At 41.7% G+C, this 22,175-nt stretch overlaps 2 protein-coding genes across 4 annotated transcripts in view; one reads left to right on the top strand and one right to left on the bottom strand.

Annotated features, from left to right (window-relative positions):
- The window catches only part of ino80 (INO80 complex ATPase subunit), a 39,481-nt gene extending 25,293 nt beyond the window's left edge, over window positions 1-14,188 (top strand). For 2 of the 3 annotated variants that reach the window (XM_085246600.1, XM_085246599.1), the window contains exons 28-37: window positions 583-710; window positions 5,638-5,732; window positions 6,146-6,218; window positions 6,701-6,859; window positions 6,976-7,078; window positions 7,164-7,252; window positions 8,390-8,545; window positions 9,022-9,232; window positions 11,824-12,039; window positions 12,620-14,188. In XM_085246600.1, the coding sequence (XP_085102726.1) occupies window positions 583-710; window positions 5,638-5,732; window positions 6,146-6,218; window positions 6,701-6,859; window positions 6,976-7,078; window positions 7,164-7,252; window positions 8,390-8,545; window positions 9,022-9,232; window positions 11,824-12,039; window positions 12,620-12,828 (1,439 nt within the window). In that variant the 3' untranslated portion in view covers window positions 12,829-14,188. The remainder of the gene's footprint in view (window positions 1-582; window positions 711-5,637; window positions 5,733-6,145; window positions 6,219-6,700; window positions 6,860-6,975; window positions 7,079-7,163; window positions 7,253-8,389; window positions 8,546-9,021; window positions 9,233-11,823; window positions 12,040-12,619) is intronic. The other variant, XM_085246601.1, reaches the window with a different exon arrangement.
- Window positions 14,189-16,694: 2,506 nt separating this feature from the next.
- On the bottom strand, window positions 16,695-18,390 carry chac1 (ChaC, cation transport regulator homolog 1 (E. coli)). The gene is made up of 3 exons (XM_085247543.1): window positions 17,730-18,390; window positions 17,556-17,591; window positions 16,695-17,443 (listed from the first exon to the last, which is right to left on the bottom strand). The coding sequence occupies exons 1-3, from the start codon at window positions 17,898-17,900 to the stop codon at window positions 17,060-17,062; spliced, it is 591 nt and encodes a 196-aa protein (XP_085103669.1). The 5' UTR covers window positions 17,901-18,390; the 3' UTR covers window positions 16,695-17,059.
- Between the last annotated feature and the right edge of the window lie 3,785 nt (window positions 18,391-22,175).

The raw sequence follows: 22,175 nt of genomic DNA, 5'->3' as shown, positions 1-22,175 counted from the left end.
TGACGTTAATTCCTCATCAGCTGGACATCGAGGAAACCACTTCAGCAGCAGACCCAGGGTCAGAACACCCCCCTCTTTCCCATTGCTCTTGTCGGTAAATCATTTGAAGGCCAGCGAATACCTGATGTGGTATCAACAGAAACGTGACCAACTGCCAGGCCTGTTTGTTCACCTTTTGTGCTTTTGTCTAAAATGGAGTGTAAATCACTTTTTCCTCAGAGTTTCACTTTGTCTCTTATTCTCTCTGCTCTCAGCAACAGCACAGTCAATCAGGGCACAGGCTTTATTTAAACGGTCACTAAATTAGGGCCAGATCTAGGAGGATCGACACCCCCCCCCCCCCCCAGCTCTATCTGTTCTGGTGAAAAGGGTTATTCAAGAGTCTTATCTAACTTCTGAATTGATTGGAGTTTGTTTTTTTAACTTTGTAAGTAAGCAGATATTTTATTGTGTCAACTCACTAAATATTTTCAGTGATTAATGTGATTTCATCACACAGCTACTTACTGAGAGTAACATGGAAAAGTTGCTGTGTTGCCACCCGGGTGGTTTGTGTGGTAAAACTTTCTTTCCCTCTTTCAGATAAGGAAAGCCTGATTACAGAAAGTGGAAAGCTCCACACCTTGGATATCCTGTTGAGTCGACTAAAGGCTCAGGGACACAGAGTCCTCATCTACTCTCAGATGACTCGCATGATAGACCTGCTTGAGGTATAAAAGCACACATACACGGCATACATCTATAAATAGAACAGTTTGTTCCTCATTTTCCTTACCTTTGCCCCTTTACAGCTCTGCTCGCTCTATTCATATCTATTCTATTTATAAGTTACCCTCACACTATTGCTAAGTGTAGAAAAAGTAACGTCCTGAATTCCATTCAGTAATATGTAACCTGAAGGTGAGTTAAATCTTTTAGATATCTGCATAAATCAATTCCAAGTTTCCAAGTAAGTTGTTTAAGCTCCTCACCCGAGCAGTGTAACCGTTGGGGTGTGGCGCTACAGCACCTCTAAACCACCTGCCTGTCCCTCGTTGGTGCACTCATTAGACTGCTAATTAACAGGTCAGGACTAATTAGAGGGGTCTCATCTGCAGGGGAGGCAGCCAGATGGGAGGGATAACTGGGTGAAATAAGGAAAGCGGGGAAGTGGAGGGGAAATGGGTGATGGGAGTGGCAGGGTCTTTGGGGTTAGAGGAGAAGGAAATAACATGAAAACCGAGACAAAGGTAGATGGATGAGGAAAAGGTGGGAACAAATAAACGATCACAAAATCCGTTTTTCCCGGTTTGAGCTTGATAAATGAACCCGTATTACTTTTACCCACATGCATGTTTTTCTTTTCAACTTCTTAGTTAGTTATAATCTTATTGGAAGGTCAGAGGCTGTCAGTTTGGAATCCAAGATGAAGATCGAAGTGCATTACTGCTCTCCCTACAGGAATATAATGCTGAAACACAGCCCTGACAGTGATTATGTGTTGACAGCCTCGGTGTACTCTGTTGTTGCCTCCATATTTGTTGCAAACATCACTATGGAGCCAAAAGCCTCTCGCATGATGTCATTCTGTCCCTATTCACACAGTGCAGAGCCAGTTCCACAGCCAAATGCTTTGATGGTAGATGGACCTGGCCCAGGTGGCTAAGGACCGTCTTCCTGTGTGTCTGGAAAACAGCAAGAATGCCTCGTGTTAAAGGCCACTGGAAAACGGCAGTGATGAGAATGCTCAAGATGGCTTCGATAATGCTGGCTAGTCATTCTGCTTTAGTGTTCTTCTCACTGATTGCCCCACCTATAGTTGTTCCCTCTAGCTATGATTTAATGAGACAAGATTACAGCGCCCTGTGTATCACAGAAGTCATTGTGTATAAGTGACCTCATAATGCAATGGGAGGTGGGCGTTGGTTGAGGGGGAGGTTGTATATGACAGCATCTCCTCTGCTAATGGGCTCAAGGCAATCACGGATGAAATCATACATTCACCCAATTTGGCTTCAGTGTTTTTTTTTTTCCTTTTCCATGTTTGTCATTGGTCATAGCTAAAAAAATAAATAAATCTGCAGATGGAGTTCATTATCTGAAAGTGAGTCTCTGACTAAGAGAGAGAGTGCGGGAGAAGTTGATGCTGATCTGTGTCATTATCATCATTGTTATCATCACCAGTCGGCTGCCGGTTCTTCTGGTGACATCACGCGGTCAGTTGATGGATCATTAAGATTCGGGTGGCCCAAAGAAAAATAACACTGTTTGCTTTCTTTGGCAGCAGCTGATAGTGTAGCGGGACCACGGAGCCACTGCCTTCCTATTTAAGCTGAGTTTTTTTTAGACATCATTTTACTGCAAAGTCTGCAAAGCTTAAAATGCAGGAATGAGGGGAAATGCCCACAGTCTCTTGGAACTGCTGCCAAACCAGAATAGAATTTTGTCTGTAAATGAAGTACCGGTAATGCAATTTGCCTTTCAGGTGTGCCTTGTTCATTATTCAATTCAATTCAGGTTAGTTTTATTTATATAGTGCCAAATCACAACAGCAATCACATCAAGGCACTTGATATTGTAAAGCAGACACCCTATAATAATACAGAGAACCTTTCAACAATCAAACGACCCCCTAAGAGCAAGCACTTGGCGACAGTGGGAAGGAAAAACGTCCTTTTAATAGAAACCAGGCTCGGGGTGGGGCGGCCAGCTGCCATCACTAGTTTGGTGTGAGGGGAAATTGTCTTGGAGTGTTGGAGTGACACACAGTGACCTATTATTCAATGAAAAGCACGGCTTCTGCATAGATTCTTTTGTGGAACAATTATGACAGTTTGTTTGTACGTTTCTGCACACTATGATTGCAAATATAGAAACTCTACGGCCTGTGACACAGAAGGAAAAGCCAGAGAGTGGAGTTGTAGTTACCGTGTTTGTTAACACTGTGGTTTTGATGAATGAATAGTTTTGCAGGTTTCATCACCTTGTCCTTGTCTGAACTGGTTTTCTGCTTATACATGCGACTTTTTAGCAGTAGCTAATCAAAGTCCATGTTCTTGCTTGCTGACACTTACTGCGGTCATTTGGCTCCTGTAATATTGTGGAACTATTTTTGAAGCCAAAATGATCTGAACTGTTGTAGTGAACCAGAGATTGCATTTTTCCTGCATTTCATTCTCCTCAATGCAATTTGGTCGCTCACTTCTTAGTATGCTGTACTAGAGGGGGATAGAAAGGTCCAATGAGCTTTCTGCTAAGGTGTGATTTATACTGCTGTGTTGATACCTGTCAAAGATATGATGTAGTTTTCATATAGCCTGCAGAAGCCTGCCACACACACCCTCCCCAGACATTTAATGACACGCGCACACACTGATTTGTCCGCTCAGTGGCAATATGCTTTGCGTCTGTGAAACAAAATGTGGTCATTTATATATTTATTCTCATTTTCTTTGCTATTTCAATCTGTGTATAGACTCTCTCTTCAGTGTTACATTAATTTAATGCTAAATAACTGTGGCTAAACATTTATTAAGTGGAAAAAAAGCCAACACGATCTGCTTTTGCAGTCACCATGAGAAACCGAACACGGAGAAACTCGACAGACTGGCATAGGAGCCAATGCCAGATAGCATTTTTGTAATTGCAGAATGATTCAGCCACACATGCAAAAAGAAATGTGCATAGACTACACCATAGGATGTTTTACAAAGTGTTTTTTCACACATCTGTATTAATGCCTAAAATTGGAAACACTGTTTAATAGTTAAGGTCAGTGAAGTTCTGCTGCTCCTGTGGTCTTGGGCAGGTGTTGTATGTACCATGTCACTGACAGCAGACATAACAGTCTTAAGCCCAGCTCAGTTCTGAAGTGGACTCTGTTTTATTATCGTGCCACAGCATGTTCTTTTCAGTTATTACAGCTGTTGGGTTAGGAACAGTCTGTGACCACGCACACTAATCTAACAGCATTTGCTTGACTGTGGGGACTCATTTTTAACAGGAAGTTGGGAACAGCCTGTGTTCCCAGAGCCACTTTGAAAGAAAAAGCAAAATTGTAATTGGAGTGGATACAAAAGTATCGGGCATTCTTAAAACAAATTTGCGTGTTCCCATGCGTCGTGAACTTCAGGGAACATAGGGGTTTGGGGGGTTTTGTTTTGTTTTGTTTTTTTTGGTTTTTGGTTTTTTTGGCGATATGTGGTTCATAATGGGCCGATGATAGTTGCATGAAAAAAGTAAACATTTTGTCCAGTCAGGCCAACCCGACATAGTGCTTGATTTATAACATTTGTAAAGGAATACATTAGAAAATGAGTGAAAAACTGCAGAAATATCACACTTTCACCTACGGTTAGCACAAACTGGATCAGAATATTGTAGAAAATTGCCAGCTGTTGGGATTTATATTTCAGTGTGGCATCTTGGAAGAAATCGAAAGCATGCTGCAACTAACCAGGACTCCAAGTGTAAACCACAAAAAGGCTGCAGAGGAATTTGATCTCTCAGGTGTAACTTTTCTAAAACTTTGATTCTGCTGATTTAGATGGAGATTAGAAAGACAGCAGCGTTGTGCTGGCAAGATACCAAAGCCCAATTCAACAAGGTTAGCAGCATTTTGGCGAGCGCTGCCCTAATGGTCCCTAATGTAGTGTTCGGTTAGAGCAGATGGGGCTGTTGGGAACAGAGCCAGACACTCAGAGCGATGAGGGGGCAGGCCCTGCTGGGACTGAGGGCCCCGGGTGTCGTGAAAGGGGATTTGGAGGGGGTCATAGAAAACATAGCTTCAAATCATCGTTATCATTGATAATGGCTGTGTGAGGGGAGTTGTTATGTGTGGCCATTTATTGTAACTGGTTCAGGGGGGACTGACATGTTTCATCGAGGAGGTCGCGAGTTCAGGGCAGCGCTCAAAGGAAGCTCAGCGAGTCACCTCATCACTGCTGTTGCTCTGACTTCAGAGCTCCTCCCATCAAACCCACACACACAGGCGCACACAGCGCAGCTTAGCAGACTTTGGGGGGGATAGAATATCAAGCTCTTGATTTCTCAATGCCTCCCTGGGCTCGGATTGAGGTTTCAACTCCAGCGAATGCACATAAGAAATGTGGGATTTTGGGATTTTGGACACAAAATTGCTGTCAGAAAGAAATTCTTACAGCACAGATGAATATTTCTTGACCCTTGAAATTTAACAAGTAGGGCTGAAGGCTTTATCCACTCCTCAGAGAAAGAATAGAATTTCATATTTGAGAGCTTATTAAATTCAGTGTGTAGTTGCTGCTTGCGATCCCCAGAGCAGAGGCTGAAGAACAGTTTGAGATTTGAGTTTTGGATTTGAAGTTTGGATAACTTTGGTTTGCTGGTTTCGAAATCAGTGGTGAGAGCGATCTATGAATGCCAAATATTGGCTAATCCTAGAGTTAAGTTTTAGTTTTTTTTATTAACTTGATGCAGATCTAGTTATTCTAGTTATAGGTTTTATGAAAATAAAGCAAAAGATGTTGTGAAAATTAGAATCAGTTATTCTATATCTACATATTCCTCCATACTGGAAGTAAGCCAACCTTCTGCTCTGTGAAAGACCAGAATAAATGAGGAGTCATTATTTATTTATTAGTAATTATTTTCTTTACTGTCTTTGTCCCATCTTTCCAGGAGTACATGGTTTATCGCAAGCACACCTACATGCGCCTCGATGGATCCTCCAAGATTTCTGAGCGCAGGGATATGGTGGCTGACTTCCAGAGTCGGTGGGTAAAGATAAAATACGACCTAGAGTGCAAGTGGTTGTGCATGCATGAAATAAGACGTCACCCATACATCGAAATATATATGGGTGTGTTTAGTCCACATTCTCTGGTTTGCATTAGTACATAGCTCTCAGGCGCCAGCATTACTCTTTTTGGAGGACAAAAGAGTTTGAAGTTTATTGGAGTTTATTGAAGTTGCTTTATGTTGCAAGGCTTTCACTACTGGTGCACATTTCACATCCTATACAGGACTTAAGCTTGACATTTTTATTCTTAACTTACATTGCAACTTCATTTAATGGCATGATATGTGGATATTTGTGCTGTAGCTGCAGTTGGGAATGATATCTTCTGATTTTGTCCCCCTCCTCTATTCCCTCCACCCCCCACTCCTCTCTCACTGCCCTCCACAGAACGGATATCTTTGTCTTTCTGCTGAGCACACGGGCCGGAGGGCTTGGCATTAACCTGACTGCTGCTGACACTGTGAGCCCCTTATTGATACCATATCATAGTTTAAATAGCACTAACATTTACTAAAGGTCTATATCCAGGGCAGCACACATTCTCTGTCGTAAAACACAGTTTCAGCATAAATAAATACGTTTGGATAATGACTAAGGAGCATGATTGTGTATGTAATCAGTAGGGCTAAACACGCCTCTGAAAATGATAATGTCAGTGTTTATTAACATGTCTCGCTATAAACTCCCTGTAGCCCTGTTCGAGTGAAATTAGCTTTCATGACAATGAGCGTGAAGCGATTGTTAACACAGGACATCTGTCACGTTAAAAGGCAGTTCACTTGGGAAAACACGTCATTGTTATTAGTCTCCGAAATTGCAGAGAAGGGAGTGTCTGTTTCACGCTCAGGCTTTCTTCACAAAAAAAAATTAGACAATGTGGTAAACATGGATATCCTAATTTTAGAGAAAAATATTATGACATATATATTTTTTCCTGTGCAGGTTATCTTCTATGACAGTGACTGGAACCCCACAGTGGACCAACAGGCCATGGACAGGGCTCACAGGCTGGGTCAGACCAAACAGGTCACCGTCTATCGCCTCATCTGTCAGGGCACCATCGAGGAGAGGATACTGCAGCGGGCCAAGGAAAAGAGCGAGGTGTGTCAAAAATATCCTCTATTCTTTTTAAACCAACAACAACAAAATAACACAAGTGCATAATGGTCATATTAATAACAGAGGTGATTAATGCTTTAATGGTCTTCTTTAATAAGATCCAAAGGGTAGTGATCTCTGGAGGCAACTTCAAGCCAGACACGCTCAAACCCAAAGAGGTGGTCAGCCTGCTTTTGGACGATGACGAGCTGGAGAAGAAATGTGAGTGTTTTGATTGGGCAGATGTTAGAGTTTCACTGTGAGGGGAAGGAAAATATGAAAACAAACATTGTGTCTCTTTCTGTAGTGCGCCAAAGGCAAGAGGAGAAGAGGCAGCAAGAGGAGAGCAGCAAGGTGAAGGAGCGCAAGAGGAAGAGGGAGAAGTATGCTGAGAAGGTATGGAACTGATTAACTGAGTTGGTGGCTGCCTGGATGTGGAGTGGAATATGTAGAATACTTCGAGTAGAAACACATGTGAAATGTTAGAGAGAAAGTTGGAATGGAAGAAATTGTAAGGTAGGAAGATAAGGAGACAAGAGTCCTGGAAGAAACTTTTACAGAAAGTTTTGTGTTCAGCTCAAGAGTGAAAACTGTAGTCTGTCTGTTAGACGATAGACTCTCTTCTGTCTAACATAATATAACATTGACCTGATAGTGAAGCTGCAGGAAGGGTCGAGGGGACATTGAAATCATTATGACTTATTCCTTTGAGATATTATACAGTACATAGCTGGTGAATCTGACAGAAATCAGGTCACTAGTTTGAGATAGTCAGTGACTAAAGTAGGGTCAGATGGAAGGTCAGAGGTTCATCTAAAATCATTAAATATCTTCCTCTGGGGATCATATCCATACTGGATTTCATGGCAATCTGGTCAGTGGCTGCTGAGTTTTGTCTTGCTCTGAACTCAAGAGCTGAACAGAAAATGTATATGCCATGCAACTGACTGTCAGCGCATTCAGTTCAACTCAATTCAGGTTTATTTATATAGCACCAAATCACAACAACAGTCATCTCACGGTACTTTACAATGTACGATAAAGACCTTTCTGTTAATAAGAGAAAACCTAACCCCTGTATGTAAGTGGCGACAGTGGGAAGGTAAACCGCCTTTTAACAGGAAGAAACCAGGAAGGAAAACCAAGCTGAGGAAAGGGCAGCCATCTGCTGTGACAGGTCTGGGATAAGGGGAGGGATAGGACAAGACAAAAGACCTACTGTGGAAGAGAGTCAGAGATTAATAATTAATAATAAGAAATAATAATAAGAGTACAATAGCCTATGTTTTATCTGAATTTAGAGATCATCAGTTTAAGTAGTTATTTTGTATCATCTGGCTTCATTGATAGATATAGCTGGGTATCATCTGCATAGCAAAGCCTTCTAACAATAAGTGGCTTAAACCACTGGTTTAATATATACTAGTTAGGTTAATTCTGTTTTAGAGGAAAAAATAATTTCACACCCCTACTTCAGCAGAATTGATTTCATCAATACCCTCTCCTGTTCTCGTTTCTGTTGTTAACTTTCAGAAGAAGAACGAGGAGCTGGAGAACAAGAGGAAAAAGGAAGTGAACCTGGTCATTTCCCACGCCCCCTCAGCAGACAACTCTAACTTGTCGGCAGATGGAGACGACTCGTTCATCAGCGTCGAGATGGACTCGGCCATGCCCAGTCCTTTCAGCGAGGTGAGGGATCCAGAGGAAAAACAGAAGAGATGGATGGTGTGTGCATGTGTGCGATAAAGAGAGAGAAAGGCTTTTGTGAAAGTGTAGGTCATAGATGAGGCGGGAAAGGGATGAGATTTATGTTAAATGTGATGACTTGTGGCTGCTCCATTAGGCTTCTTTGGCCTGCATCCACAAACTCACAATCTTACTTTGCATGCTGTGCTATTAATCCTCCTCCCCTTTTCTTTTCTTATCTTTTGTTTCTTTTGGGTTATTAATTCTTCCCCTATATTCTCTTCTCCGGCTTTCCTCTTCTTTCGATCCACTCTTCTGTCCGTCTTACCTTTTCCCAACCATTTGTCACTTTTATACCCTGCACATTGAATCTTTCCTTTCCTTTCCTTTCCTTTCCTCTCTGTTCCTCGGACTGTTCCTCTTGTTGCCCTTTACTGTACTTACCTGGTTCCTCGTTCCCTTGTGGTGCTGACCCGCAGCCTGTATGTATGTCTGTTTGTACTCCTATGCATGGACAGATCTCCTTAAGTAGCGAGCTCCAGCCCGGCTCATTACCTCCTGATGCCGACGCGGATGAGAGCAGCAGCGACATGCTCGTCATCGTGGATGATCCGCTTTCTTCCGCGCCTCAGTCTCGTGCCACCAACTCACCCGCCTCTGTGTCTGGATCAGTCTCTGACAATATGAATGGTGAGAAAACAATTTCAGTCTAGCCATCGTTCATGGAGCGAGTAGAGCAGTATACTTTATGTTTTTCTGCACTTTGCATAGACTTGCTCTGCAGTTGGTGTCCCTGGAAAATTTGCTGTAGATCAAGACCAGATTTGACTTGTTACTGATACTCCCCACCTCTGAATTTAGGACATATCCGTTTGTATAGTGAGTGATATCAGCAGCTAAAGTTCAAAGTTTCCAAATAAATATGTAGCATATATGTAGCATTAAAGACAGTCACTTAAGCCCAAAGTATGTAAATGGTGCTAAAAGTTGTGTTCTTCCTATATAAAGGCTTTAGAGGTCTCTCTTGCTCTCTGGTTGTTTAGCCAATGCATTTTTGGCAGTGTTAAACAGCCAGCCCACCCAGCAACGTATCTCATACACTATCAGAAACCTAATGGTTTGTCCTAACTAAAAATAATCTAAGTACATATAATCTCTTCCAAGTGTGGAGTTGCCAAATAAAACCTAATCTGTCCTTTCCATGAGACTATTATCTTGTTCTACTGTTGCTAGAATAGCAAATTAGTGTGACTTACATGAAAGTCATCGCTGCACGTAGAAGGCTGGCTTGTTATGTTCTCTCTGCTATCTCGCCTTGTGTTTTAATAGGCTGGGGTCCATTGAGACAAGTGGCTTTTTACCTCATAAGCTGTATGCAGCTCGTTTCTTGCTTGTTTTACATTTATAACAGTTTTATTTTGGCTCGGCCGCACTCAGAAATCAAGATACATGGTGAATGTTTTTTCCTTTTATCTTCACTTTGGAATTTTTGCGGCAAGATAATCTCTCCTAAATCCATACTTCTTCGTTAAAACCTGTTGGGAATTTTTGCTGCCATGCTAAGAGGTGCTTGCCAGCAAGATTATTGATGCGCAGTGATAACCAGAGCCAGCAAGCTGGGAGAAAGTTGGTTCCTTCAGAGATGTAGATGATGTTTAAATGAAAGGTTTGGAAGATGAGATGGAAAGCAAAGAATCAAGAATCAACTGGTGAACTTGAAAATGGGAAAGGAAAGAAGAGTGAAATTTAGACCTGAAGGTCGGGGGAAGCGTGGGGAATTTTATGAAAGGTTTTCATGTGTGCTTTGGTGTTAGTGATAGAGTAGGGCCTTTTTCCCCACATAGGGAGGTTGTAATCCAGAGTATTTGGAGTGAAACGTGTAGAGAAATGCAGACCAGTGGTGGGATGTGGGGAGTCAGAGAGGGAGAAGACAAGGTACTGGAGGATTAGGTACATCACCACTCTGGCTCTGATTGTGCAAACAGTATGGAAAATGAGAAGAGTGTTCCTTTTTTTGCTTGAGCCAGCACTTACAGTAATGATGAGCCGTGATTAATGTGCAATTGCGCTTAAATGTTGCAGAGAAATGACCACAGTAGACTCTGAAAGACTGGGTCAAGTAGGGCTGGGCGATATGACCCAAAATTCATATCTCGATATTTTTTAGCTGGATGGCGATATAAGATATATATCTCGATTTTTTTTTTAAGCCATAAAGTAAGAACAAAAAGAGAGTTCTTAGTCAAAGCTGTGTCCCAGATGTCACACAGGCACTTTTATTAACATACAGCACAGATGTACATGAAAAATTACTCAAAATTAAATTATGAGCATTCATTAAATAATAATGCTCCATAAATAAAAGAAAACAAGGTTGTTTTTGTGCTAAACAAAGAGCTCACAATTGTGCAGTCAAAATGTAAACTAAAAGACGCTGAGCGTAATAACAAAGACAGATTTCACAGCTGCTCTGTTCCCAAGTTTTACTGTGTGACTGATAGCCTGGAGTTTGAAATCCGCTTCATAACCACCTCTCTTACAGGTGCCATTTATGGTCCTTATACACACACAATACGGTAATATTACGTTGATGCACAGTACGTATCACTCCGCGAAGCTCCTCGGTAGCCGTAATGCGCCGACAATCTATCAAGCGGTGCAGCTCCGTAGCTTACCAAAGTCGTACTCAAACATTTTTGACAGATTGCTGAGCGCCGTGTACCACATAAAATCGGTTCGCGGCCATCAAGCACAACCAGAATTCATACATAAGGCGCGCTATCAACTTTTGAGAGAATGAAAGGATTTTAGGGTTAGCGCTGTTAGCTCGTTAGCGCGGTTAGCTCGTTAGCACGTTGACGCCGTCCAGCCCCACGCATGGGGCGATGCGCAGTAACTCGTTAACGGAGATTTGCCGTGTCCGTCTTGTCGCTGCCTGCACGTGAAGCGATGGGGGAGGAAGGGGAGTTGTCTTCAGTGAAGGCGAGGCGGAGTAACGTTGCGTAGAGACAAAAGTGGACGAAAGAGGCAAACTTGCGGCTCCACAACTATAATTATAACGTAACATAGACTATATCGATATAAAGGATATTGTCACATCTTATATCTCGTATAAAAATATATCGATATGTTTTAAAAACTCGATATATCGCCCAGCTCTAGGGTCAAGGCCAAACCAAACTGAGTGTCTCTGACAGTGATGTTGATTCCCGCCTGACTGTAAAATACTGAAGAGGTTTTTTTTTTTACTATTTTTTCCTTTTATTGCCTGTGGTGTTCAGGTGTTTCAGCCTCGGACACAATCAGTCCAGGCAGAGGCAGGTCCGGGCGGAGTCGTGGGCGGCCTAAAGGCTCTGGAGGCGGTGCCAAGACTGGAGGGAAAGGACGCGGGCGTAAGTCAACTGCAGGTAGTGCAGCAGCAATGGCAGGAGCGATGGCAGGCGCGGCAGCTGCTTCGGCAGCAGCTTATGCTGCTTATGGCTACAGTGTTTCGAAAGGTATGTAAATATTGTACGGATCTTTATGCACAGGCACTGGCTGTCCAGAAATCAAAAAGAATATGTGTGTCACAACAAACATGCTTGTTCTGTTTCTCATGTTCATACATCCATATTTTCAAATGAGCACTCTTAACTCAAGAGTAACTCAGTTTTTTAAAAAATATTGTTTTAAAATCTGTCCTTTTCCCTGCAAGCTAAACGTCTACTACCCATGCACAACGTTACAGCTTCACCAATGTTTCAAGCCAGAGTGCTGACCTGTCATCTCTTTTCAAGCCACAATGAATGCACTGAATGAATACCTTACTGGTTCCTGTTATGGATACATTAAGCCAAAAGAAAGTAACAAAGGAGGAGATTGTTAGAGTCCATAATCATTTCACATTCCAATCAGTGCCACACAGTTGACACTGTTATGAACTTCTCCCAGAGATGTCTAATCGAGACTTTTTTTGTTTTGGTTTTTTGAGGCCGATGCATATCACTGCAAAAAAACAAACACAAGCCAGTTATGTCCTACTGAACTGGCTGTTTGAACATGATAAATAACCTCATCCTTTCCTGTCCCTAATTTCAGCGGGCCTCTCTGCATCCAGCCCTCTGCAGACCTCCCTGGGCCGGTCTGGTACCAGTCCTGCCTTTAGCCTCAGCAGAAGCTCCTCCCCCCAGACCAAAGGAGGCACCTCCACGCCGAGCCCCCACAAACAGCTGGCCCACAGCCACCACCACAGCAGCCACGGAGCAGTCAGGAAAGGAAAGGGTCCTGGCGGTCCTGGGGCTCGATGATACATGTGTACGCATATTCGTATTAATATGCCCTGACAGATAACTGACCTGCTCTTCACTGTGATTCCCAGAGATACCCCCCGCCCCCCTCCCCGCCCACCTAAACTAATAAACAAGAGTATTTATAGTAACTGAGGCTCACTACCTGGAGGACCACGCTCTCCCTTCTGGCTCAGCAACTAAATAGAAGCTAGAGTAACCACAACAATTTAAAGGTACAGCCTCAACCAGCCTCTGCATTAGTTCATTTATATTCATTTAGTTTTTTTTTGTTTTTTTTTGTTTGTCCAGAGCAGTGGACAAAAACACTGCCTTGAGCATTTTAATTTGAATTTTGACAGAAGTATTTCTAAGTGCTTTTTTGAGAAGACAAGCTGTATTCTACTATTGACGACAGGAAACCCAAAGGCGTGTAGCTCAAAGGGCTTTTCAGATCCTTGGATTTGCCCGGGTAGCGAGAAAAAGGAGTTCCTGTCAAATGCACTGAGCCACGTCTTCCCTTATTTTTTATTTTTAATTGTTATTTTATTTAGATTTTTGTTCTGTGTTACTGATTCTCCTACATGCACATTTGGTTATTTAATTGTTCTGTAGATATGTTCAGCGCAAAGCTGGTGGACAAGTCTGCATTTTACAAAGCTTAATGTGAACCCACCATACCAAACAGCTTTTGTACTAAAGCTCCTATTTTTGTAATGAAAGATGTACTGAAACCAACAGGCAGGCAGGTAAAACTGTATCCATAAAATGTGTTCATGTATAGGTGGAAATGGAAAATTTCTGATTATTTTTTGTGTCCAATGGGGAAAATAATGTAAAAACAAAAAAAGAAAGAAAAGGTCTACTAAAATAAGGGGTACTGATTGATAGAGCAATGCTGCTAATGTTAAACGTATGAATCGATTCACATTTATTTTGGTTGTTTTAAGTTATTTAAGTTAAAAACAGGCGATTCACAAAAATTGCAGAAAAATCTTCACCTGTAAACTGTAAATTGCGAATTCTAGAGCCATTTTTTTTTCTTACTTTTTCCAAAATTGTTTTCTGTGATGACAAATCTGTGGTTCTCTTTGATGTCATTCATGTTTCAGAAACAAAAAACAGGAAAAAAAAAAGGTGTGCACCAGTGTCCTGAGTTGAGCACTACATCTGTTCTAATGGGTTTGTTTTTGTGTTTATAGCGTGAATAAAATGCAATGTTCTATATCGATTGTACATAATGATGAATGAAAGCGACATTTCCTCTGGCTTTTTCTCTCATTTGCCTGACTATTTTTATAAGTCACATGTACATATGAAGAAATGCATCTGTCATTTTACTAACAGGAGTCAACTGAAAATAAAAGATGGCGAAATCTGAGCAGTTTGATTCTGCTGCTTGTTTGTTTGTTGGTTTTTACATTAGCACTGTCCTGGGTTTGAACCCATTGCTTCACGAGGGTTAACTCACTGTATGATATCCTGGAAAAATATAAATAGGCTGTAAGGTAAAAAATGATAACTATCAATAATTATTGATATTAATTAATTATCACAGTTATATTAAAGTGGTCACCAAGTGAAACTTTATAAAAAGTACACACTCTTATGTAAAAAGCCCTTTTTTTTCCTCCATTTTTTTAATTTTTTAATTTTTGCTTGCTTACTTGCTTCAAACCCACCAGCCAGCCGTGGCTTTTCTGTTTGGAGTTTGCATGTTCTCTCCAGGTACCCTGGCTTCCTCCAGCAATCCAAAGACATCCATGTTACATTAATTGGCGATTCTAAATAGATTTTAACTATGAATGTGACCGTGAAAGGATGCCTTTCTCTGTGTTAGCCATGTGACCCGTCCAGAGTGTACCCTGCCTCTCAATCTATGAGGCTGTTGTGGACTTCAGGTCTGCAACAGTGGAGGGAATCTGCACTGGCAAAGAAAAGAAATGGAATAAAGGACCAAGAATGTAATAATTCTGCTTGTAGAAGTACTAGGTTTAAAAAGTACAGCTGAATGGGGGCTTAATGAGATTTGGAAGGCCACAAATTTCATAAAAGCTTCATATTACTTAATATCTTCCACAAATGGGTGGTCACATATTAGTAGACTACTGCCAGGTGGAAACATCACTTTGCCAGCTGAGAAACATGCCTTGCCATCTCTCAGAAAACTAAAACATCTGTGTGCAGCACAACAGTGATAGAACACTGACATCTTCATGTCAGTTTCTCAGTAGTTGCACGCTTTATTTCCCTCGTGGCTATAGATACAAACAATATTCATTTCAGCCCTTTATTTAAATATAACATCTGAAGCTCAGAAACAGCAGTTTCTGTTATCACACAAATGTTTTCTCACCTTTTTCTTAAAACCATTTTGTTTGGCACCCCTCTTGTTATGTCTCTGCTTGTTTACCCTTGTAAGGTTCTCTGTATTCTTCCTTCAGCCAGAAAGTGATTTTACGGCATCTCCTGACAATCCCACAATCATAGATTCATAAACTCACCAAAACCCCTGGAAACTGGGACTTCAGAGACCAGAAACCAAAATTCACATGTTTTTGATTTAAAAAAAAGATAAAGGTACGATTAACAACTCTACAGAGAAAAACTAAACTTTATACCTGTAATCTCATTAGTAAGACATCCTTATACAGCCAAGGGTCACATTCAACCCTAATTTAATGGGTGGTCCTTACAGCAATCTTAAAATTACATTTAATCTATTCTACTGTAGTCGTTCCAAGAAATTAGATCTCTGTTGCTCAGAATAATAGGCAGACCTGGCCATGGGCAGTTTTTGTTGGAGTAACTATTAAAGAAGTCGACTGTATAAAGATTGCCAAATGTAGGGTTTTTTTGTGCTACAGGGAGCTTTGAGCTTCGTTGCACTGGGAGGGAAACGTATATCTCAGAGATAAGATATTCAAAACCTCTGGCACTTAAAATAGAAACTATCTGTAAGGTCTGTTTATGAAAAATCATTTGGAAGAACTTAGCCTTGATGTAAGGAAATGACAGAAAAACAACCCATTTGAGAGGCGATCAAACTGACAAAGATGCACCTGAGACCCATGTCGCCGTTTTCATGTCACCCTGCTGAGATTTCATCTCAGTGAACGCATCTGCAGTGTGTTCTTCCTGGTGCACTCTTGACACGACCACGGGGCAGACTTGTAAACACAGGACTTCCAGGTCTGGACTTGTTCCCGGTCAGCAGTTATATAAGCCTTTTCACCTAGATAGACTCTTGGACTTGAATCACATCCAGGGTACAAGCTGCTCCGGCCAATGTTTGGGTGTGTCTGACGTATGTTTGTATATGTGCACTCAGGAGACCTGTTCAAAAAGCTTTACTGACTTCTTAGAACATTGCTGTTGAGTTAGTCTGCAAACCAGATGTGAACCAGCACGTCTGTTTTTTGTTTTTATTCCAAGAGCATGTCAGAAAAGCTGCTTCTTGGCAAGAGAAGACCCTCATGGTCTGTGTTCTTATGACATGCACACAAACACCTTGAAAGCCTCCCTCACCACAGGTTATTAGCTGGTGTGAAAAAGTTCTGTCAGCTGGTTCAATTGCAATCTTCACACTGAGTGCTTAGTGTTTTTGTTTTTAAACAGGAGGGGGGGAAAAAAAAAACAAAAACCCCACAAAATACTCCTTGGGAAAATGCAGTACAAAAACATTTTCTCCTTTAGTGTACTTTATTTTAGGATTTCTGGTTAAATCAGTTCTCTAGAATACATCTCTTTGCTGTGCACTCATTAAACTGCCACTTTTGATACCTCCAGATTTTCCTGACCAAGAACAGAGCCTTTTTCTTTTAAATGAGCCACAGCTCATTTAAACAAACAGTTTCTGTTGCAGCAATAACACACAAAAACAGTCATTTTCCACTTTTTTAAATTGGTATTTATTTTACTTGACACTCAGTTGTCACAAGCAACTTTTCAGAGTCAGATTTATTCTTTGACACATCAACGCACTCAACCACGAGCGACAGCAGTACCTTCTGAATTGGACGGAAGTTGCACCGTACAAATCAAAACAGTTAGTGAAGAAAAACAGTGTTTACAGTGAACATTGTAGGGATTGTATTAAGCTACCCTTCTTTTTTTCCACTTTTTCAAGTACAATGGATGGTGATGAGGATGTGAAGCTACAGAATGTAAAACACAGGTAGAACATGGCAGATCAAAGCCTCATGTGTAGTGTATTCTTTCCATTACATGCTAGTGAAACAAAGGGTACGAGCTACTGTGCTGCTAACAGGTAAGACACCATGGTCAATGCTGTGGCCTCGATGGAGAACAGGTGATGGTCCTCCACATGTGGGCAACTGCTCCTCATGAACTCCGCAAGCCGGAGAAGGTACTCCAAGTTGTGGCCCGTCTTCCCTCTGGACATTGCGATCTGGGCACCGATCTCCTCCGAGGTGGCCGGGCCCAGGTAGAGAGGGTTGTCGGAGGTGGCAATGTAAACCAGCGCCTGAACCGGAGGCTGGTCATTCCCCTCAGGGAAGAAATCCACCATTTTGGTCATGTAGCCTCCGCAGACCGTCTCTCGCACATTGAGGTACTTCAGGGACTCCTCCAGCTGTGAGCCTGCCACCTCAAACGCCACACCCCAAGTAGTCTCCTGTGGAGGAAGATGAAAACATATTAAGTCATCATTCAATTAACTGATGTAGACTGGAAACTCCACTGCACTTTCTACTGTAAACCAATAGGAAGCAGAAAGTTCCACTTACGTCATCATCTTCGATCAGCGTCACCACTCTTCCGGGCTGCAGAGAAGAAGAAAAAAATAAATCACGTCACGGACAACGCCTGATGCAGTGTGAGCCCAGCTGTTCAACATATCATGCCACCCTAAGCAATCTAATGATGTTCCCGTTAACAAGTAAACATATGCCCCATCTTACCAACTCATCGTTCCCACGATGGAAGTTGTCTCCGTGCCAGAAGCGTCTCTTGTAGCCTTGAATGTAACCGACCTTGCTCCTCTGATATTTGAAGTCAGGCTTCCACACCAGCGACCCGTACCCGAAAATCCACAGGCTGGTCTTCCCGGCGATGATATCTTGAGGCTTCATTGTTTTTGGATCGTTAGTTTTGACGACGTTCAAATGAATGAATGGATCTTTTTTCCTGAATGATTTGTTTTAAACCAGCTAAGATGACTAGCTAGCTAGCGTTAGCTTCCGTCGGTCCAGGAGCAGAGGCACCGGTTGGCTCGCAGGTATACCGCGGACGGTATTTGAGCCCAACTGCTTGGCAGTTGCGAAGATGGAATTTCGCTGTTTGTTTTGCCTTGCACTGTGCATTGCCATTGCATTAGAGATGCCGCATTATGCCTTAAAAATCCATGGCAGCCGCTTTGGCCCTTAGCTCAATGTCGAAAAAAGACAAAACCCGCTTTTGCCAGCTGCTTGCCGGCTGGTGATGGTTGGCTTTAAAAAAAAAACCGAATTAAAAGCTCGAGGATTTACAGATGTTACCGCGTTTAACGCCCAGATGGTATTAATATACCCGCCAAGATGTATCTGTCTGTCTGACGCGTTTCTTCGATAACATGGCGAAGCAGGGATCTTACTTTTATAGAGTCCGCAGGACGTAGGCGGGTCCTCTCCTACCGTTTAACACCAATCATATTTAAAGGGGCGTTACCAAATTACCCCGTTTGCCCAAACAGATTTCGGTGCGCCAAATAGGGCGGGACTAGGAAACAAATTCGTTACACTATTGGTTAAAAATGACTTGCCCGGCATTGCCATCTTTTAACGCGATTGCTCGATGAACTGTCACTCAAAACAAATAACTCTGTGATTGCTCCAATGCGTTGTCACTCTCTTCACAAGCTTTAGCGATTCATACGGCTGATGCAACTTCCCAAAGCGTTTCAGGGCCTCAGCAGGAACCAAGCAACATACCAAGGCATTGCATCAGATGTTCCTATGGGAGATTCCCTATAGGAATCGTTTTATTTAACCACGTAAAAAGAGCACATAAACAACTGCTTCACTTTGATACAAACCACAAATAAATTATTCTAACTGAAAGATATGACTTTACACAGGAGAGATGGAAACCACATCTGGTATAGCAGGGAGTTACACAGGACCTTATATGGATGTACATGTGTAAGAGAGAAAACATATGATTTATTGCATGTTCTCTTTCTGCTTGTGTGGGCTCTACTCCGACTTCCTATTACAGTCCAAAAATGATCATGTTAGATTCCAAATTTTGCTGTAGGTGTGTATGTATGCCTAAAAGGTTGTCTGTCTCCCTGTGTTAGCGCTGCAGTGGACTGGCAACCTGTCCAGGGTGTATCTAGGGTGTATTTCACCCTAGATAGGCTTTAGCCCAAGTCGAGCCTTCAAAAAGGAAGTGGGCCATTCACTGGATAACTTCACTGTGGCTACGTTCATCTTTTCAAGTCAGTCTTTGCATGCATTATGTATCTAATTGGGACCCATTACGACACCATAACATGTTAATTTGAGCTTTGATTCTCTTTCTGTCTGTGTAGGTACAGCAGGTGATTGTAGGTTACAATCACCAAAAAGCCTACTAGCTTAAACTCCAAAATGTAACCAGATTCAATGCTTTTCTTGCAGTTATACTCAGGAAGCATAATCTTTCTGAATTATTTAAACACAGGTTCCCTCATATATATTGTAATAATCAAGTGTGTTTTCTTTGGATTTCCTGCAAAATAATAGCATGTATGGGTTTCTACTTCATGTAAGATTTAAAATGCATTTGAAACCCTGTTAAAAAAGATAAGAAAGAAAATGGCAAAGTGCCAACACAGCTAAAACATGGAACTCAGTCAAGACAAAATAAAAGACATGGGATGGACAGAAAGATCCAGCCTCAGATCTGATCAAACGCACAAAAATGCTCACCACTCTTGTTAGATCTGATATACAGTTATAGCAGAGGCTCATCTGTGCTCAATACATAGATTATCTATAAATAGCTGGCATTACCTGTCTTGATAAGAGGCCAGGCCAGTATCAGCTCTTCATAAATCTAAAGCTACTGCATGCACGAGCTTCCAGCCCATTGTGCCTTCATGTCCATCCGCTTCTCAAGCTCTCTGCTACATTATCTCGTGTTGCTCTCACCACAGCCTGCTAAGGACTTCAGTGGCACCCACTTCTCCGATGTTTGCACACGTCCGTTTATCATACATTCATTTGTCTTTGCCTTCAAACCAATCTAAGATCATCATTCAAGCCTCATGCTGACACAGTCTACATGTTTAATTAGTCCTGATATCCTAGTAAAACCTCCCGACCCCTATTTTTTCCCCGCACATATATGCAGTGACTCAGGGTATGCATTCTTCTACTAATGTTAGATAAAAGGTTAGGGGGTAATTAGGACAGATGATTTGGATCTAAAAGTAAACTATGAAGGAATTATGATCAGTGCATGTTTATCTTAGATGAGGGTGTGTGTTAATAAACTGTACAGTGTGTTTGACTGGTTTACATTTTGATTAAAGGTCGGTTGTAGATCAAGTAAAAGCAGATCTGCTTATTGCTCTAGAAGTGTGGCATTTAAGTTAAACATAAGGGTTCCTGCAGGTTTTATGTTGGCATGTACTGATCCCCTGTTTCCTGTGTGTGGGGGTGTGGGGTGTGTGTGTGTGTGTGTGTGTGGGGGGGGTTCTTACTGACACCTAGTGTTAAATAATGAGACAGCTATAATAGCAGGGCAAGGACAGTAGTGCTGCTCCATACTGCAAATCTGATGTTAAGTAAATACAGGGCCAGCATTGCAGATACCAGTACCAGTACAGATACAGATGCTGATAAGTATAACCGAGAAAGGCAGCTTAAGTGGGGGAGAGTGTGTGTCAGTGTGTGTCACTATTTATGAGCTGAGTCATCATCAATTTGTTAACTTCTTAACACATTTTAATAACTACTAAATCACTGTGGTGCTTTTTACTTTGCATAGTACTCAGTTAACACAGTAAAACACATCTTTCAGCTTTTGAAACTGTATTTTGAAACTGTTTTTGGAGACCCTGAATGTACATATGTCTGTCTCTAAAGCACTTTGCGTCAGCTTCTGTTGTTTAAATGTGCTGTAGGCTATAACTAGAATAAACGTGATGTTTGAACAGAAAAAGTTTTAGACATTTTTCATAGTGCAACAAAGTATCAATCCTATCCGGTTGTTCAGTCTAACGTCACTAGCCGTGTCTGGGTCTAAACTCCGCTGCAGGTCCATATATCAAACGATCACTATGGCATTACTGAGAGTTGAAAAACTGTCTAAAGTCTTTCATCTTTAATAAAATGATCAGCGTTCTGCTCTACCAGGTGTAACAATTGAGTTTAACATCCAGGCATCCATGAAAACCGAATTTATGACATTTAACGGAGTTAGAAGTTAGCAAGGAGTTAGCTCGCTAGCTTCTATCTAAATACAATATAGCATGTCCTGACTGCGGGGTTTTGGAAACAAATTAAAACGTGCAGCTCTGCTATCACTTCCAGCATAAATGAAGACAGAAAACTAAACAGCAGTGACGTTTGTAGGGTTACTGAAGTTGGGCTAGCTGGTATATAATGATGTGCTACGTGACCGCTAGCGACACAGCTACGTTAGCATAATATAAACAAGCTAACTTTTTTTCCACTCGATAAAAGTTAATGTGAGTGTTCTCGGTGGTCAGGAACAAATGTAATCGCATGGCAGGATGCTGTAAAAGGACCAAACTTCAGCCAGGAGAACAACTGAGATAATCCATCCACAATACGAGGTTAGTCATTCATATACTGCTGCATGGGCTGGGCTGTAGTTACATCCTAGGGTTTTAAAAACTGAGCTTAAATAAATGATTAGCGGTAATAAAAGCCGAGGGAGGTCAACAGGGATCACTGACTGTTTTAGGAGCTTTTTGAGATCAAATAGAAGAAAATACATAACATTAAACATGTTAACAACACAAAAGCCATATTAAACGCACACTACTTTAGACCCGGAAGTAGGATTCGTTGCGTCATCACTGAACAACCGGATTGTGCTAGTATTGATCCAATACAAATACCGATACCAGGGTTGGTATCGATACTATCAATATTTGGATCAGGCTCACCTCAACAGGGCAGGGCAAGGACACATAGGCCAACAATAACAAACTCATGCTGTTTGAAGCCACTTAAGGATTTTAACAAACCACAAGAGCTCCAGCTATAAAAAGAAAGACAACCTGCAACTTTCAACTCCTGACTGGCACAACATCTGCTTTGCTCACACATCAATTTATACATTTTATTTTCTTCCCTTTTCCTAGATTGGGAATAAATAGCACTGATTAGTGTGTTTGTCTGGGCCCTGGCTTG

The sequence above is a fragment of the Mchenga conophoros genome, linkage group LG15 (assembly GCF_057382185.1).
Source record: "Mchenga conophoros isolate Kocher_MC1m ecotype Shallow Benthic linkage group LG15, M_conophoros_male_GT1.1, whole genome shotgun sequence".
In the NCBI taxonomy this organism is placed as follows: Eukaryota; Metazoa; Chordata; class Actinopteri; order Cichliformes; family Cichlidae; genus Mchenga; species Mchenga conophoros.
The sequence above is the reverse complement of the archived record's forward strand: the minus strand, read 5'-3'. Positions and strand labels throughout refer to the sequence as shown.